Source organism: Bicyclus anynana, chromosome 10 (assembly GCF_947172395.1).
Source record: "Bicyclus anynana chromosome 10, ilBicAnyn1.1, whole genome shotgun sequence".
NCBI classification, from domain to species: domain Eukaryota; kingdom Metazoa; phylum Arthropoda; class Insecta; order Lepidoptera; family Nymphalidae; genus Bicyclus; species Bicyclus anynana.
In genome coordinates, this window is record NC_069092.1 from 15,085,185 (window position 1) to 15,104,991 (window position 19,807).

The 19,807-nt window shown below is 35.4% G+C and overlaps 1 protein-coding gene across 9 annotated transcripts in view; it reads right to left on the minus strand.

The window, feature by feature from the left end:
- LOC112051523 (heterogeneous nuclear ribonucleoprotein R) overlaps positions 1–10,758 on the minus strand; it is a 36,028-nt gene extending 25,270 nt beyond the window's left edge. For 3 of the 9 annotated variants that reach the window (XM_052884096.1, XM_052884099.1, XM_024090209.2), the window contains exons 1-3: positions 8,866–9,193; positions 8,243–8,445; positions 7,871–7,982 (exon numbers count right to left, since the gene is read on the minus strand). In XM_052884096.1, coding sequence (XP_052740056.1) covers positions 7,871–7,981 — 111 coding nt within the window. In that variant the 5' untranslated portion in view covers position 7,982; positions 8,243–8,445; positions 8,866–9,193. Of the gene's footprint in view, positions 1–7,870; positions 7,983–8,242; positions 8,446–8,865; positions 9,196–10,734 lie in introns of those variants that run through there. The other 6 variants (XM_052884093.1, XM_024090208.2, XM_052884097.1 and 3 more) reach the window with 4 other exon arrangements.
- Positions 10,759–19,807: the final 9,049 nt, after the last annotated feature.

Sequence of the window (19,807 nt, forward strand, 5' to 3'; positions counted from 1 at the left end):
TAGTTTTTAATTCAGACTGATATTATTCAGCAGTGGCATTCTAACCTCCACTGTACTACGTCACATAATATACTAATCGTTTACATTTTATTATTCTAGTGGAATAATAAAATGTAAACGTTCACGCCACGCGGTTTCACCCGCGTGGTTCTCGTTCCCGTAGGAGTACGGGGATAATATATAGCCTATAGCCTTCCTCGATAAATGGACTATCTAACACTGAAACTACTTCTCTTTATTTAGTTAAAATAAGAATTGGGTCGCAATTTTTAAATCCGCGAATAGTGAAAACGTGAATAAGAAGCTTTTACAGTAGTTCGTTCCAGCAACTTCGAGCCCAAGTTTCGACTACGTCGCACACGATCAGACGTAGTCATTGCGCATGCTTGAAAAGTTCGGAAGCATTTTCGCGGGCCCGCAGTGCAACGCATTGCGTAACCAAACACCGCTCTCCTTAGTGCCGGCTTTCATGCATTCAATAGGGAAAATCCGAGGGAAAACCGCATAATGCAGCGTGTTGCGTCTGTCGCCCCTCTCGCTCGGATTGTACGGGAGCGTATGAGACAGATTGCATGGATATTAATCGGACGTTAACTAGTGAATGGTGAGTCGACTGTGAGCTTCATGTTGCAGACGCGGAAAACTTAAATGTTATAACATTATGCACTTTTTATATTATGTACAATGTACATTTCTAATATTATAAGTTGAAGAGTTTGTTTGTTTGCTTGAACGCGTTAATATCAGAAACTACTTGGTCCGACTTGAAAAATTCTTTTAGTGTCAGATAGCCCATTTATCGAGGAATAGCTATTATATATTATCTTCGTATTCTTAGGGGAACGGGAATCACACGGGAGAAAAGGCGCGGTGTCAGCTAGTATTTTATACAAATATATAAATATAAACAAGAACTTATTATAGCTTCTAACTATATGTTGGTATCATTTGTGTATATGTGTATGAAAATCTATACAATATTACTTATACTTTTTTTAAAGCCTTTTTAATTGAAATTTTATTAAAAGCTACAACACAAATATTTTTACGATTTTAAAGTTCCGACGGCAGCCAATTACGGAAGCTAAAACAAATATTTTTAACTTTGTCTATAAACGGGTTTCCAAAATAGATATTTTTTATTTATAGAATAATGTTCCATTACCCCAAGTGAAAAGCTTAACGAGTGGCAATAAAACCTATCACATTTTTGATTCCAGAATCCGTAAGGCGGACGACCGTAGACTTTTCTTAATTATGTTTAGTCTAACTGTCGAGCTACTGAGGTTTCGTTTAACTATGAACGTACTATTCAACCATTAGGATCGATAATGATTAGTCCACTATAGTGACGTAGCGACGAGATAATTAGACGCGTCTCTCAATAAACTGAAGACGTAGAACAGCCGACGTAGCTAAGAGAGGCTCAGCATAGCTCGCAACGAGCTCTAGAGATTGATAGAGATTATGTCGTCACTTCTTTTAGATAAGGTCGAGCATATAAAGAGGCTTTATATACGTGTTTCTAATGTAAAAACTCGTTGGTATCAATGGTTAACCTAGCGCATACATAATATACGTATCGGTAAGGTTGCCAGGTGTCCGGATAAAGCCGGACATAGTTTTCCGGATTTTGTTAGGCTTTACATTTAGCAAATGAGCGAACGACGAGTGTTTGTATGAACAAAATTTACAGTAATAATCATAAATATTTGATTTTACATAAAAAACATTGTCGTACCTATCAATACTGATGTAATGTACACAAAATCCTCAATGATGTCCGGCCTGTTTACCCAAATGTCAGGCCAAAGTGGCTCGACTGTCCGGCTTTTTATTTCTGCGACCTGGCAACCCTACGCATATACTAACCATGTAATTAAATAGTAAATACAAACACACAAAACTGCCTGTTATTTTTTTATGTAGCAATAATTGATAGAACAAGCAGGCGGTCTATCTAATGGTAAGTGGCAACCCATAGCCTACATACAGCGCAATATAATATACCTAGACGTATTCCCATGCAAGAAATACGTCCTGTAAAGTGTCGCCCTATTTCCGCGTAAATGCATTTTCCTGCGTTTACGCACCCCGTCCACTCTGTCCACTCACCATCAGGTGGGCCATCTGCTTGGTTCGTCAATTATATAAAAAAAAACTTGTTGAATATTGTGTACAATTATATTGTCTGTGGTTTTTGTATTCTATATCTATAATTATCATCTGTCATCTCTCTTAGTGGTAACGGCTTAAGTAAATAGCCCTTTTCATGAAAGAAGCGGCTAAAACTTGAACTAAAATTGACAGCGCCTTACACAAGTGTCAATAAGACTGCTATTATTAAATGGCAATGAGCGCCATTAAGACTTTAACGCCGCGTCTGGGAGACTTCTTTCATGAAAAGGACTATAGTCTTGTTAATGGATATATACAAGTATTAAAAAGGAATAAATAATCTCAATAAAAGTAATGTGCGTATTATATAAATCCTTCAACTGCAATTGTAGTAAGATTCTAATAAGAATTTAAAACTACACTAAAATCATACTCTGTTGAACTGTCAACAAACAAATTAAAAATGAGGGTATACCTAAATCTCTAGTCATTTCACACCTAATATAATTATAATTAACTTGTTTTTAAATTAATGACACAAAGTTGATTAATAAGATAATATAATTAGATACAGTTAATATCTTTTGAAATAACAATAAAATAAAACTATATACATATAATTCAAAATAATTAAGTTATGAAATGACAGGCGTTTTCTACCTACATTTCTATTTTTTTTGTTGGTAACAGTGCACATCGAGTATGGCTTTAGTGTAGTTTTAAATTCTTATTAGAATCTTACTACAATTGCAGTTGAAGGATTTATATAATACGCCCATTACTTTTATTGAGATATTTATTCCTTTTTAATACTTCTACATATCCATTAACTAGACTATAGTGGTTTTCATGAAAGAATCATGGGGTACCCAGATGCGGCGCTAATGTCTTAATGGCGCTCATTGTCATTTGGTAATGGCAGTCTTATTGTCATTTAGTGCTGATACTGGACAAAATTTTTTGTCAAATTCACATCATTATAGCCTGGGATCCATGGAACAAATTTACAAGTGATTAGTATCTAGTTAATTTTCCGTGAGTAGCTTCATATTGATGAGACACTCAACTTTTATTTTCGAAAATTCTCGATTTTGGTAGCTAACGCAATTTGTAGGACATTGTGGCTGTTAAGTTCTATAACTTTTAACTAAGCAACAGTAAAAAAAAAGCTGGTTAGTGATAGCCACCTTTTAATAATCTCGTTATTCATACAAGTTGGGAGGAGGGTAGTTTACCAAAAGTAGTTACTAACCAGACTTTTTCCAAGATGTAGTTACTCACTTGTAAATTTGTTCCACGGATCCCGGGGTATTATTTGTATGTAACCAATCACAGGGCAAGCGTTATCACATGCGGTATTTGGAATTAAGAACAATCAGTTTTCATTAGAGCTTCAAGGTAATAAAAACAGTGAAGCAATTTTTTAAACATGACCAATATTTTCCTTTTCTCTCGCGACCAAACGAAACTTTGCTGTAAGTTGGTACGATTTTAACTTAAGATCCGGATTAGACACGACCTACACCCATCTTTTTACTTATTATTTATGAATAGTATAATAAACTTGCGACAGGAGTTTTTTTAACCTTCATTCGCACAAGAGTTTTTTAACGGACGTTAAAAAAAGTGTTCAAATAAAACAAATGCATTCCCAAGTTCACACGACAGCGCTTTTCAAACCGACGCTTTTTTATTGAGCAGAGCATTTTCAATTTTGGGCGTTGGAAATAGACCTTCATTTAACTTCATACTTATACGCTACGTCCGCCAACGCTGGGTTTTAACGCATCGCTTTTTTAACTGTCGTGCGAATTAGGCCTTAGGCTACCTCCGCGGAATATATTTTTCAACATAGTAAGTTTGATATCAATTTTTCGTTTCTTATTCAACTTATAGATAGTCTCAAGCGTGAAGTCGAACTAAGCACCTATTTACATTTTTAATCGCGAAACTTTAATGCAAACCTCGAACGTTTGGCGGCAAAATGCTTTACGTGTTATGTACTTAACACATACAACACCAACCAGACAGATATATAAATAATATAGTGTTAACATTACAGGAAGCTGTCGCGAGTGAAGGTAAACCAGTTCAGCGGTTAAAACCAGTTGACCAGACGAGCCTCGTATGCCAGGAGCGGGTCTACTGTTTCATCAATTCTATATTTATACCAGGCCCATGATACGTGCCACGAGATATCTTAAAGATAATAAAGATAAAGGAACTGTCGACCAATAGTGGCTTTCTCTTTCGTCCCATTGCAACGAAGAGCTTTTTTTATTTGACCGGTATTGGTCGACAATATGTTTGTCTCCTTACGGGATAGTTTTGGTAACGCACTAGGTCTAATAGACCGGCGGGCCTAAGATGCGCGCCAAGAGATAACGAGATAATTTAGAATACAATATAGATCTAATTAGTTTCATCGCAACGAAAGAGCTATATTTTCGATACGGCCGGTATTAGTCGACAATATTTTTTTCTTCATACGTTATAATGTCGTTAACGCATACTAGGCCTAAAATACCATTAATGACCACATGGTAAAAGATAAATAATAAATAAGTAAACAATTTTTTTTCATGCTAATAATGCTATTTGTTTCCTAAATATAAAAAAAATATCAATAAAACAGCGCCATCTATGCTCAACGTGAACCAACCGACAGTTTAAATTCCTTGACATCAGATGGCATACTTTTCGGCTTAAAAACCATTTTAATTCTAAATATTTGAATGAAAAATATTTTGAAAATTATTCGATCTCAATATTTTGGTATAGGTATAATAAAGTGCGAAACTAAATCTTATTAGAACAGCTATCGTATTGGAAACCTAAATAGATTAATAGAACCTAAGTACTTAAGTATTTGTCCTTACGCCGCAAATACTGTACCGAATGAAAATTGTAACGGACATAAATTATACCCTGGAATAACACAGACTACTTTTGCCGAAAAAAATCATGGTTCCCGCGGGATTTGTGAAATACAGAATTCTACGCAGAGTCGCAAGCGTAAGCTAGTCTGTAATCGAATTACATCAAATAAAAGTATTTTTAATAGCTCTTGTAAAGTTAAGGCATAAAAGAATATATGAAAAATAAAATTTAGTAGGTAGGTAGGTATAGAAAGTTAAACTCAGATGTGATTTATTATTATTGGCAACAGTGACAAAGACGGTAAGTAAATTGTTTTACATAAAACACAGCCTTTCACATTTTGCTCAGCCAAATCTGTTACTTTATACATACAGTTCATTTAGTTATCGAGTTTTGAAATACACTTGAAAAAGTGACGCATTTACGTCATAGGAAAATAGCTCTTATTTAAGGGACATAAGGTTCAAATCGAGTTAATTTCAGTTGTAAAAGGACAAACATATTCCAATGGGAATAAAGCCATTATTCTCTGTAATGTATGAATCTCATTATATTTAAATTTATTCGTATTAGTATTTTTATAGAGTATCTGAATTCCTAGGTACCTTGAAGAAATGAGTCTCAAAGTCACTGATCAATAATTTTTGAAATGCAATTTTTTGTTTATCTGTGGTTCTTGTACTAATACGTACTTTTAAAATGCCTTAGTAACAATATATTATTTAAAAAATTGAACTCCTACAGAGATAAATCCATATCAAGGGTCAATTTCTCTAGAGAAAGTTTAAGTAAATCTGCAGTGTGATAATCCAGTGCTGAGTCAGGTAGGTCATACTTTAATAAGTAATAATATTTATATTTAACATTTGGATGTGACTATGTAAATAAAACCAATGCAACAATTTAAATAAAATATTGCTATCAATTGATAAAATTACAACTATTTGATGAAGGTGTGTAACCCTAATATCTACCTCCTTTTATGCATTTTTTTTAATAATACAAATTCTTATAAGAATCTTATTAAAATATTTTATTCAAATAAATCAATATAAAATATTAAAAAAATTGAGTATCACAGTAACTAAAAAACTACTCACAAATAATGCATATACATAATGTACATACATACTAACTACAACATTTTAACTTGGAACTTTTATTGAAAAAGTGGGTATCCAATTAGAAAAACACTGTTAGAAGTTACCTAACTCCTATCTGTGGTGAAATTGGACATTGGGCCACTACCATCATTTTTTTAATTAATAAGTAATTTATAACAAATGAATTTATTAATTAATGAATTACTTAATTAATAATAAAAATTGGTTGATGTCTTCTACTTTTAAAATTCAATGTTTCATATTGACTTATATGTATTTTAATACTGCTGTACTTCATAAAGTCTGTTTTTCTTGTAAGACATCAAAATTTTTGATTGGCCATTTAATTTTTTTTTTGCAACAACTCTTTAATTCAAAATTTACATAACTTTTAAAACAAAACAACTAATCTATGGTTCAATCTCATCATGAAATAATCTCAGTATGTCACTGGATTTTCCAAACTTATAAGTTTTTATTTATAAAAAATGTGATAGGTCTTCATTGCATAACCATATCCATTTATCAGAATGTTCTAGCAATAATTCAGGTGTGGCACTAAATTGCAATAGGTGTCTATTATGATTTTAAACTACTTATTGGAACCAGCCTATGTGTCATACTTGATATCGCAGACATAACGTCATGTGCAAACAAAGTCAGTTACTTTGAGTTGACACAGCAATAAAATTCCAGGCATCATAACTACCTTAAATAGGTTTCAGAGATTAAATACTTTAAGTAGATGCCTACTGAAAATTGAGAAAATTCAAGAACTCGACAGTAACAGGTTCAGACTCAATTCTGATAGATCATGAGTATATTATATAATATGACCAACATTATAAGTCAATTATTATATTAGTAATTCCTGTAAGTCAGAATGACAGTGTAAATCGGTATGACAAAAGTCCAGCAGTCATGGTACGGTACCCATGATCTATCGGTAACATGTCCAGATTCAATACTGATAGATAATGGGTACGTACCCTGACTGCTGGACTTTTGTCGTACCGACTCACACTGTCATTCAGACTTATAGTAGATATACAATGTTGGTCATATTGAAAACAATTTCATGGCATTTTACTTAACGAATTACAATAATAAATCAACTAGATTTTTAAATTAGCGAATTGTGCGAATACTGCTGATAATCTTATTTCAAGCTAAAGTTGTTTTGCAAACTCTTCATATATAATGTTTGATTAATTTAATTTTTAGTTTTTAAATAATAAGTACAAGGTGCATACTTAATATTAATATTAATTAATTGATCAAATATTTTTTCTTATTAGAATCTTGTAAGAATTTTAAATAAAAGTTTTTAAATTACAATTAAAAAAAAATGTTTTAAATAAATATTCAAATATTAGAATTGGAGCTGTGACCTGTATCTATACATTAAATTATAAAGCTGCAAGAAGGTCTGAACTGAAACTGAACTGAAAGAACCTCAATATGGGAACGGCAAAAAATCATGCCAAATGAAAAAATATTATTTAAAACTTTTTAAATAAAGTTTCAATTAATTAATACGGTTCTAGTAAATTATTTATAAGACATTTTAATATGAGACTTATTTCATAGACAGTAAAATTCAAATAAAGTTTCATGTCCCGCACTCAAAATGTGCAACGTCAAATCCTCTAACTTGTAGAAAACATTATAAAACTATATTCTATAACTTTAAATGCTTTTATAGAGTAACTTATTAAGTATTTAAGCATTTTTTTAAATATTGAATAAGAGTTTTTTTTTAAACTCACCTTTGGGTCCAAGCCATATTCTATGAGTTTGCGGTAATCCGGAGTTCGGCCAGTGTCAGAGTCCTTGCCGGGAACCTCTTCAATGGATATTTCTCCATTGCCCTCCGCCATTCTGCACAAGTATTAATGTTTTGTACACGCACTACACTTTACACACAGTTTCAAAGAAATCGCGCCGCCTTAACGTGTACTTTCAAACTAACTTTGCAGTAAGCAACCTAGCGACTGCAACCCTCGCGAGCTTCGCTGTAGATGATGTCATGTGCTATCGAGGGAGCGACATACAAGACGCTACGTTATATCACTATACTGTTATCTTACTTCGTTAATTGTGTATGCGATATATTATGCAAGAACAACAACAATATTTACCTTATTTTACAATTTTTTGTAATTTTGGAAGAAATGACAACTCTCTAGTCCGAAAAACAAAAAAACAAATGATGTTCAAACATAAGAAACTGTGAAACAATAGGATTCTGCACTCCTCATTCCATCCGGGTAAAAGCGGATTTTTAAAAAGCGAATGCTCAGGTCATCGCATCCTTCTAGTGATGTGAAACGAATTTTTGAGCCTAAAATGAAAATTTGAATTACAACAAAAAAAAAAGTTAACAACTTCACTTAACAACATAAAGGATATTCCGAAATCCGGCGGTCAATGACCGAAATAACACAGAGTGTGTTGTCCTTTTAAATTCTAACACTCGACACTTTTTAAAAAACAGTCACTTTAAAATCACTTTTATAGTCCTTTTGCGTCAAAATATAACACTAATAACTTTCCGCGTATCAAACTTTGGCAAATGCGAAACTGCAATAAGTTGAGAGTGCAACTGCATTGCACTCGATAAGAACCGGCCGGCGCGCGCCTGATTTTCCAAGAAGAATCCAATTGGAATGAGCACGTATGATGCCGGAAGATAGTAAACACAATAACACACTATCACTTTGAAATATTTTGAACCTAGAACACTGTACACGAAAATAATTACCTATTAATTTTGCTAGTTGGTGGCCGAGACAGATATGGCGGCACCGCGCGACGTCAACGTGACCGCCAGTACGGGGTTCTCATAACGACGCGCGCGACATGCAACGAGGAGTGCATTCAAACTTTCAAAGGTGAGTGATTTGTTTAAAAAAGTTTCAAAGAGTCTCTCTGCTTTCAGAATAAGTGCGGCCGGAGCGAGTTAAGAGATATTTTTATTGCACAGAGAGTTTTTGCAATGATTGAGAATAATTTTGAATGTAAAAGAGCGCGGCGCGTCGCGCAAGGCTGCCGGCCGCGAGGTGAGACAGGCTAGCGGCAAAGACGGCGGCGAGTGAGAAGCCGAGAGCGAAGGGGGGAGGGTGTTGCAACCGGCGGTGCAGGCGTGCAGCAGCGACGACGCCGCACCGAGCTCGCTTGCATACTTGCATATACACTCACACTCGCAAACCCTCTGACCTTCGTTACTTCAAGTCGTAATCGATTCACTTTACAGCAGAGTTTGTCTTTGTTACACATAGTTCCTTAATAAACTTAAACAACCAAAAGTTTTGCATTACAGCTGCTTTATAATCACCGCTAACGTACTTTTCAAAAAATTGATAATGAAATTATTACCTTCAATGTAATCGACTTTTATCTTATACGAATTATTCCGATACGGAAATACCTACCAAATTTTATCAAATTAGAATTTACATATTGGAAAACTACATTAGGCATTTTATCGAACGGACAAACAATGCGAATAAGAATTTATACACCTTTAAATACCTGTACACAATATACTTACATTTTTTTTCCTAATTAGGTATCTACCTTAATCATAAAACAACAAAACTTTAAACTAACCAATTAAGATAATATGATACAATTACAAGCAAATCGCGCCACACGATCTGAAAAGATCACACGGTTACTAATCGACTACGTCCAATAGTGGAACAAGGTTCATTACTCTTTGATATGGAAACGAAGGGATAAAAGAGTTAATCGCAATAACCCCCTTGCTTTAGTTCGCTTCACCTGCTGATTATTGAAGCCGTATGTATTCGCGACACATACACAAAACTGGCCTTCGTACTTTACGTGTATGTGTAAGAAACTTGGATCTGTATTCGCCGCATAATGCATATGTGGGTAGATACTTAGATAGAGCGGCTACTGCGGGTGCCTTGCTTTGTGCGAACGCATTTCCAAAGCGGCCCTTTCACCGCGAATATGAATCTTACACGAGGCCTATGTCGCGTTGAGAATCGCTTAGTTCATCCAGACTCGCATCACAAAGAACTCGCGTGTAGTAGATATGTATGGTGTAGCGGCACGACAGACACACTTCCTTTCTCACATTTTCTTGATATCAATAGCGTTAAAATACAAGCTGTAAAACGAACTCTCCCCGAGTTTCCGGTGGGTTTAAGTCTTCTTGAGAAAGGTTTCGCTCACCTCACACGTCTGTTTTATTCATATCCGATGAATGCGAATAAAACAGACGTGTAGCTACGACTCATTATGCTATGCTCATAATATACACTTAAGTAGGTATAATTTGGTAGTTATGATCACGACAAGGAAAAAATATCTATTTGTTAACTTTCGCATTTTATTTTTCAAAGTTTAACTTTCAAAAATAAATGTGGCACATCACTATTTCGAAATTTGTCAAACGTCAATTTGACAGTTAACTTTTTTTTTAATAATTGTCTATTTTTATTTTTTAGAGATATGTAAACAGCCAGTGAAAACGTCCATAATCGAAAGTTAGTAAATAAAGACCTCCTTTGTGTAAAACTCATTAGTAAACGCAAAGAATGAAAAGAGTTTCATTAAAAAATCGACTAATAAACACGCAAGTATCCACATAGTTACTCACTGATTCTCGCAAGGACCTTAGAAATAGCGCGAATCATCCGTCACGGACATCTATAAATATCCATTTTGCAAATACACATAGAATAGCTTCGCAGACCGCGCCGGCCCCGCCGAGTAGTCGCGTACTACATTCGCGATAAGGCACTTAGTGCGTATTTTAAACACGTCAACAGTTCATTGAACCTCGCCGTTTCGCACCGCGCGTTGTCGAATTTATTGTGTCTGTAGATTTATAGGTCGACGTCGTCTCTTGCGCTACCTGACAGCTGACGTCGGAGGGCCAACCGCCCAGATGACGGTGACGTCATCCCAAATCAACTACCGGATCTAAACTAGCCGGTGTTTCTAGTTCTATCAAAACATCACCGTATTCACGAACTATGCATTATAATACTCGCCCTAATCTAACCTGTCATACTGAATAGCTAAGTAGTCCAAACCTATTCGTAATTCGTACGTTCATAGGTAGGTATGTGTGTCGAGGTCAATGATTTTCCAAATTCAAGGGCAAACGTATTTACAATGTTTTGTTTGGGTGTTTAAAATTATCGTTTACATAATCAATTAAAAACTTAGAAGTTTGCTAAATTGTATAATATGTAGGTATCTAGTAAATAGCTAGATAAACATTCAAATTGCTGTAAAATAACTTTGTCCTAATGTATGAATACTCGATCGTCTTTTGCAGGGATCGCTGAATTATCCGACCCACCATTGCAACTAAATTACCGAACTAATGTCGTCTGTCTACTAACTGAGGGCTGGTTTCCGATTACGTCCGCATTCTAAACGTCCTCTGATAATAGTACCCATGTCTCGGTACCTATGTCTAGTATTTTATTGATCTCCGTAATGTCGCAGTGGCGTGCACAAGCTTTCAGACTAGGGAAGTCATAATAATGGAAAGTCTCGTTTTTTTTTTATGAATACTTATTTAGGGTAGACAGAGTAACTATATATACTCATGTGACATTTAAAGCCTTTTGACTGTTTTAAATATGTCTTGCCTCTATACGGTTTGTACTCGTAGATCATAAACCTAAAGGTACCTAAAACCTACTTTAGTACTATATTTTCTACTAGCGGACGCCCGCGAGGAAATCAATGTATACTTTAAACTTTAGGGACTTTCCATACAAATTTTCAACCCCTATTTCACCCCGTTCTATTTGTATTTTAGGGTCAAAAGAAACTTATGTTTTGCTCCAAGGTTTTTACCATTATACCAAAATTCATCTTGATCGGTTCAGCCGTTTAGCCGTGAAAAAGTAACAGACAGACTTACTTTGGCATTTATATTTAGTATAGATACTAACATGCACTTAATTTTCTTTCACTCTTTCATACTTGTTTACGTATAAATTTGTACGTTCTACAATTTGGTGATTGAGAAGTCCAACGTAAAATGGACGTCATTTTTTACATTATCATTGTCTAATAACATGCGAATTGGAATCGCAATTAGTCCGTGGAAGTATCCCATTGTCAGAGAGGTTCTCGACCTCTGTTGCATACCTACACCGCGGTACAACAAGCATACAGTATGGAAGTTGCAAAAATAACATAATTATTAATTATGTTTATTTATAATGCTTACCTTACACGTTGACCAATCCATGACTCCATTATTATATATTATAGGCAGCGGTGTGCATAAGATTTTTAACTAGAGTAAGCACTAAACATGAAAATTTTACAAAAATGGAAAATACCTTCACCAATAAGCGGTACGGTACGGTCATAATGAGTCCTCAAAGTACGCACGCAAGTCTATAGGTACGTCTATGGGAAATTGGGGTAACCAATTTCAAAGTCTCAATTCAAACTTACAAACAATTTTTATATTACATGCATGCACATTATTTTATAATAAAACACAGCTAAAACTCATGTGATACAACGTCGGAGTATGTCGAAGATGCCGCGTTGCAATAACGTTCATGACTAAGGACTCCGTATGGGCTTAAATATACTCGGGCGTAAACCGAAGTTGTGTCACGTGAGTTTTAGCCGTATTTAATATGACTAACGCTCACGGTAGTTTAAATTCTAAAATAAATGCATGTGCACTTAAGTAAATTTTTTTTTGAAAATTGTAGGGTATCAATAAGATACCCTATTTTTATTATATATTTTTGTTCTCTGGTGTTTCAAGTCCCGAAGGCCGAAATTATAAGCTGTAGTCAATGCCGCTGATACAACGTTCATTAAATAAATAAAATGAAAAACCCGACTGCATAAAATATAAACACTGAAATAAAAAATATAAGTTTAACCAGAAGTATTGAAAGTAATTAGAAAACAGTCTAACGAAACTAACGATATCTTAATTACGTAAATCCGTTCAGCGGTTCGGAAGATATGAGGTAATAAAAATATTACATACATACATGATACGCGCGAAAAATACACACAAACAAACAAACCCTTCTTGCAGTCGGGTAATAAACTTAACATCGAATTTGTAAGTAATAAAGTTTGTAAAAACATATGAATATATTGGCAAATATTCATATGTTTTTACAGTTAACGTTAGTTTCGCAACGGTATATTCGCTAAATCGTGGTCAAACAATACGCGAGTTTTTGTGTCTCATCACGTCGTCCCGCGGCGCCACTGTCTCTGTGATAGGCTTTGTCTCCGGCCTTTGCTCACATACAACTAATAATCCAAACTATGCCCGTAATGCGGTTGAAATTTGACCGTTATTCATTAAATAATATGATAGTTAGGCGTATGATTAATTAATTAATTGAAAAATCAAAAACACGACATGGGTAACCTGGGAACAGGAGATTTTTTTTTTTTTTTTTTTAATTTATTTTATTGATAAGATATAACAATTATTTTACATATCGATACTCTCGCCAAACTGTACAGGCAGTTTGTTGGCGAGTTGACGCTCATTATTCTAGTTATTTTTTAAAAGTAATTGCTAAATCTAATTTTAATAAGATAATTAAAACTAAGGTAACCTAGGAATTTAATATTATAAAATGAAATAATACAAAAAAAAAAATACAAAAGGTGCAAAACAATTTCTATTAAGTAAATCCGTCAGTGATGGGGTCCCCAAGGAAAACTTTCTTTAATTTCTTCTTGAGGACTCCTTCACTGATCTCCCTTTCTTTATGATAGATGTAGGAGACATTAAATTTTTCAAATGTGTAAATAATTTATAGTATACTTTTTAGAACATATTGTGTTGAATTTTTCAAATGGTTTATAGACCAGAAGCTATGAGGTCTTAAGTGTACATAATTCGAGGATCGCATTTTGTTTATAGTTTTGAACTTAGAAAAGCATGCAAATACGATTCTGCATGTTGCCAGGAGGTTCGTTGGTCCAATAATTTGTTAACCCCCGAAAAAACCGTATACCAGATAACAGAGAATTACCTTAATTCTCTGCGTGTGTGAAGTCTGCCAATCCGCATTGGGCCAGCGTGGTGGACTATTGGCCTAACCCCTCTCATTCTGAGAGGAGACTCGAGGTCAGTAGTGTGCCGAATATGGGTTGATAATGATGATGATGATCTATATATCTGTCTGTTGTTTTGGTTAGCTTATGTGATTTCATAAAACCCGATGCAGGATAATAATCCTGGATTCCATTCCCGAGTCATGTTACGAAAAACTTAGCTTTTTGGAACCTCATCAGACGTCCCTTCTAATATATAAGGTCGTCATATTAATTTCACAAGCTAAAATCTTTCACAAGCATTAAATGGTCCGTAAGTAAAGTGGTTGCATCGAGTTAAGATCTCTAGTAATGAGTAAGTTCCTTCGCCGGCCGGCCATATGGCGGGGAGCATTTGTTCGCGGAGGAAACAGGACGATCCATCATTTTTTTAAATAATGTGCAATGGAGGTTTTTGTTTAAGAATTTATAAATACCGTCGCACATTGCGCGCTCTCGTCTGCATCTTATGGCTAGAGTATGGTTTATGCCTTTCATTAATAGTGTATCTGAACTAATATTTGATTTTCTGTTTGTTTATTTGAACCAAAAACTACTAGGTCGACTTAAAAAATTCGTACACCAATGTAAAGCTACATTATCAGCAAGTAACAAAGCGTATATTTTATATGGGTATTCCCAGGGGAATAGGAAATATATGGGTAGGAGGGTCTGCTAGTTTTTTAAAAGTAGCTGACCGGCAAACATACTGTCAAATAAATATCTTTCATACAAAATATTAAAATCGTGATTAAAATATGGTGATGGGGAAAGTAAGTGAAAAATACTTTATGACCCGTTTTCAAACCTACCATAATAAAAATTTTAATAAAAAAAATACAACCGACTTCAAAACCTAAAAACGTACCCGCTAAACTAAAAAGCGAAAAATAACATCATAATATGTTCTACCCGCTGATCAGTATGAAGGCGGTGCTAAGCCGGTGATGTATTAATTCAAGCCATGTGAGAATATCTTATAGATTTAGATTTTGCAGACAGTGTTGTTTCATGTGGTCCTGTCAGAAATGGCTTTAATTAAGACAACACCGGCTAAGCACCGCCTTCATACTGATCAGCAGGTAGAACATATTATGATGTTATTTTTCGCTTTTTAGTTTAGCGGGTACGTTTTTAGGTTTTGAAGTCGGTTGTATTTTTTTTATTAAAATTTTTATTATTTTTCCATTTTTAGTGTAAAATTTCTTCTCAAACGAATACATCAGACCCCTAATGACAGTCACAACCCATCTTGGTACAAAATTCTCAGCAATACAAATTAATCAAGCCCAAGCACAAGGTAGCTACCGTAAACCGTTAAGGAGTTCCCTTAATTGACCTCGGTTTTCATCATCAGACCCCTAATAACAGACACAACTCATATAGGTAGAAAGTTCTCAGCAATACGAATTAATCAAGGCCAAACACAAGGTAGTTACTGTAAACTGATAAGGAGTTCCCTTAATTGTCCTTGGTCTTCATCACCAAACCCCTAAATGACAGTCACAACCTATCTATGTGGAAAGTTCTCATTAATACAAATTAATCAAGCCCAAACACAAGGTAACTGCTGTGAATCGCCGAGGAGTTCCCTCGTCTGTTTTATGGCTCCATCATCAGATCGACTTTAAACTTTCATGAAATTATAGTGCTTAAAAGTACTAAATGGAAAAGTATACGAACACACTAGACACCCATATAATTTTCGAAAGTTTCCCTCAATTTCTCCAGGATTCCATCATCAGATCTTGACATGATGGCAATGGGACCAAATGGGGGCTATACCGTTTCAAACAAAAAAAGAATTTTTGAAATCGGTCCAGGCGTCTTTGAGTAATCGGTGTACATACATAAAAAAAAAAAAACCGACCGAATTGATAACCTCCTCCTTTTTGAAGTCGGTTAAAAAATACTGAATTTGCTTAAAATCAGTCGAGCTCTTTTGAGGAGTTCGACCTCAAAACATCAAGCACAAGCTGCGTTTAATTTGACCACTAACAGTTAACACCATGAAACAAGATGTTTACACATTAAAAGATTCAGTGGTCCTTAAGATTCTGAGATTGAGCTATGGGCTGTGTCAATATTAAGGCTTTCTCTCTTCCAAGCAATGAAATATCACGACAAATTTTGTAAAAAAAGTAAAAGTAACTTGTTAAATAAAATACTGGACTTATCGTCACTTGTTTAGGACTTATCGTTACTTGCTTGATAGCATCAAGCAAAGGGTGGAACACCGAACAATCTTAAATCTTACATACCTACTTTACAAAAATCATCGCTCCTTTTGATGTCTACTTAGTCGGTTAAATATAGGCACAATATACGCATGAACTAAAACACATATCGGTTACTAGTTAAGAAGACTTAAAGGGAAACCCTTCAACGCAAGATACCGATGTGCAACGACATACCCCCACCACGTTTTACCCATCGATCTCCTATTAAAAAGTAGATGCACAATCAGCGACCACAAAACGTCCCCACTCAATGAGTGCCAAACACAACTTCTTGGCACTCAATTCAAGTAGTCGCGTTTGCAACCTTAAATCAATCTTTAAGGTTGAATTTGTGAATTTGGGATTTTCTTGAATATTGGTTTATATTTAAAGGTCTTTATGTATAATTTTCTTTACCAATAATTCTAACTAACTAAGCAAAATTGGCTAGTTTTAAAGTGAAATTTTCTACATGATTGTGCATCCTTTTATTATCAGAGGTCCATGGCATTACCTCATCCTCCTCCTCCGTCGTATCTAACGCATAGGCAATTTTACTGCAATGGTATAAAATTGTTGATTAAATTGTTAAATAAAATTATTGAAAATTGTTGATTAACTCGAGCATCACTCATGAAGTTTAAAAACATCTAAATTAGGCCAGGTTTCAAAACTGCATCTGTTTAGTAGTTTAGGAGAATAGCCTAACTAATAGGCTGTTTTCCGGCCTAAAGGTTGGCCTATGGCCTATATATATATTTCGGTTGCCGGCAGTGGCGGACTTACCCTAAGGCCCAGCAGGCCCGGGCTTTGGGCGGCAGATGTTAGGGGCTGCCGTTCGAGACCAAATAACATTCATCATTATCATTATCAACCCATATTCCACTCACTGCTGAGCTCGAGACTGAGAGGGATTAGTCCAATAGTCCACCACGCTGGCCCAATGCGGATTGGCAGACTTAACACATGCAGAGAATTAAAGCAATTCTCTGGTATGCAGGTTTCCTCACGATGTTTTCCTTCACCGTTTGAGACACGTGATATTTAATTTCTTAAAATGCACACAACTGAAAAGCTGGAGGTGCATGCCCCGGACCGCATTCGAAATCACACCCTCCGGAATCGGAGGCACAGGTCATATCCACTGGGCTATCACGGCTCTCATACCGATACATAATGAAGTATTAATAGATTAATTTTACAAAAAGAAACCTCGACAAGGGAAAGTATTGTAAGTAATATTCTCACACCATTTCAGTGAAGCCCAGTGTTTACGTTGCACATTCCGGGCGGTATAATGTTCTTACAGTGTGCATTGTCTTAGATATTATGATGTAACGTGATACAGTGTTATAGGTCAACACGTAAACTGATATACCTTCAATAGAAAATCGATCCTAAAGTATTTTCAAGCCAAAGCCTAGATACATCAGATATGCGGGCTGAATATTTTGCCCCCTCTAGAAATGTATGCGTTTGAAAACCTTGTATCTTTAATTTTTTAATTTTAAGTTTTCGTAAGTAAAGTTACTTACCATTAAATCGTGACATACCTTGACGTTTTAAAAGTGTTTCTAAACTAAGCCTAACTGAAATAAATGAACTTTGAATTTTTATTAATTACTAAAAGACGCCCAGTAATTTTATCCGCGTGAAATTCAGATATCCACAAATCCCGCAGGAACCTTGGATTTTTCCAGGATAAAAAGTAGCCTTTTGTTAATCAGGATACTACCTACCTCCATTCCAATTTTCAGCCAAATCCATTCAGTAGTTTTTGCGTGAAAGAGTAACAAACATATATCCAATATCATGTTTATAATACGCGTATTACTGCGACACATGGGGGTGTAATTAAACCAACTTCCCAATTCCGTGTTGAGAAATTTTACTCAAATTTTCCAAAAAGTTAAGTATTTCGTGACTTGACTCGGTAATGGAATCCAGGATTATTATACTGCATCGGGTTTTATGAAATCACATAAGCTAACCAAAACAACGAGACAAATATATAGATCATCATCATTATCAACCCATATTCGGCTCACTGCTGAGCACAAGTCTCCTCTAATAATGAGAGGGGATTAGGCCAATAGTCCACCAGCTGGCCCAATTTTGGATTTGCAGACTTAACACACGTAGAGAATTAAAAAAATTCTCAGGTATGCAGGTTTCCTCACAATGTTTTTTCATTCATCGTTTGAGATACGTGATACTTAATTTCCATATCTAACTGAACTGTTGGAGGTGCATAGATTCGAACCTACGCCCTCCGTAATTTTACGGCCTCCTTGGCGCAGTGGTTTGCGTGGTGGATTTACAAGACGGAGGTCCTGAGTTCGATCCCCAGCTGGGCCGATTGAGGTTTTCTTAATTGGTCCAGGTCTGGCTGGTGGGAGGCTTTGGCCGAGGCTAGTTACCACCCTACCGACAAACACGTACCGCCTATTTAGCGTTCCGGTACGATGTCGTGTAGAAACCGAAAGGGGTGTGGATTTTCCTCCTAACAAGTTAGCCCGCGTCCATCTTAGATTGCATCATCACTTACCATCAGGTGAGATTGTAATCAAGGGCTAACTTGTAACGAATAAAAAAAAATCGGAGGCAGAGGTCATTTCCACTGGGCTATCACGGCTGATATGTAGATACCCACGGTAACACCGTTATTTTCTCTCGGGGGTTAAAAATGCCCCTTTCAAAGCACAGATAAATAGCTACTTACATTCTACCATGCTAAGGACTCTTTATTGGACACTCAAGATAACCACGGTTAACTAAACGACTTGTAACTAGGTATTATGATAACATCGGTTGTTTTCCGAAGCGTTGCTTCAATTTAATTACACTTATGTAACTGGTCTCCTAAGAGTCTAGGGGTAAAGTTAAGCACACATTCATCTTGAGTACGAAGTAAGGGCTGATGGCTGGTTACTTGTTGGTTTGTTAATGATTTTTTGAACGATATGAATGAACATTGAAAAGGAATGAATGGTAATTAAATGTATATTAAAAAAAACAAGTTTTTATATAAACGTAATAATATATGTAGATTGTAGGTATCATTAAATTCATTGAGACATGAGCTCAAACTCAATAGGTATACTTTGTTTAGTTTAGAAATTTCTTTGATATAGCTACTACCCACTAGAATGACAGGCTCCTTAGAGAGAGGGGATAAAGAGCATGGCCCACCACGCTGCTTTAATACGAGTTGGCGGGCTAAGGGTGAAAATTAAAAATGATTGACCACTATCATACATCTAAAACTAAAATGTTATATAATACAAATCAAAGGCACTTCTGATGACCTAAATGCGATACAGTGAAAACGATGATACAGTAGTGAGTACAGTAAGATTGATGAGACCGAATAACCATGCTGTAATTACTACTAAA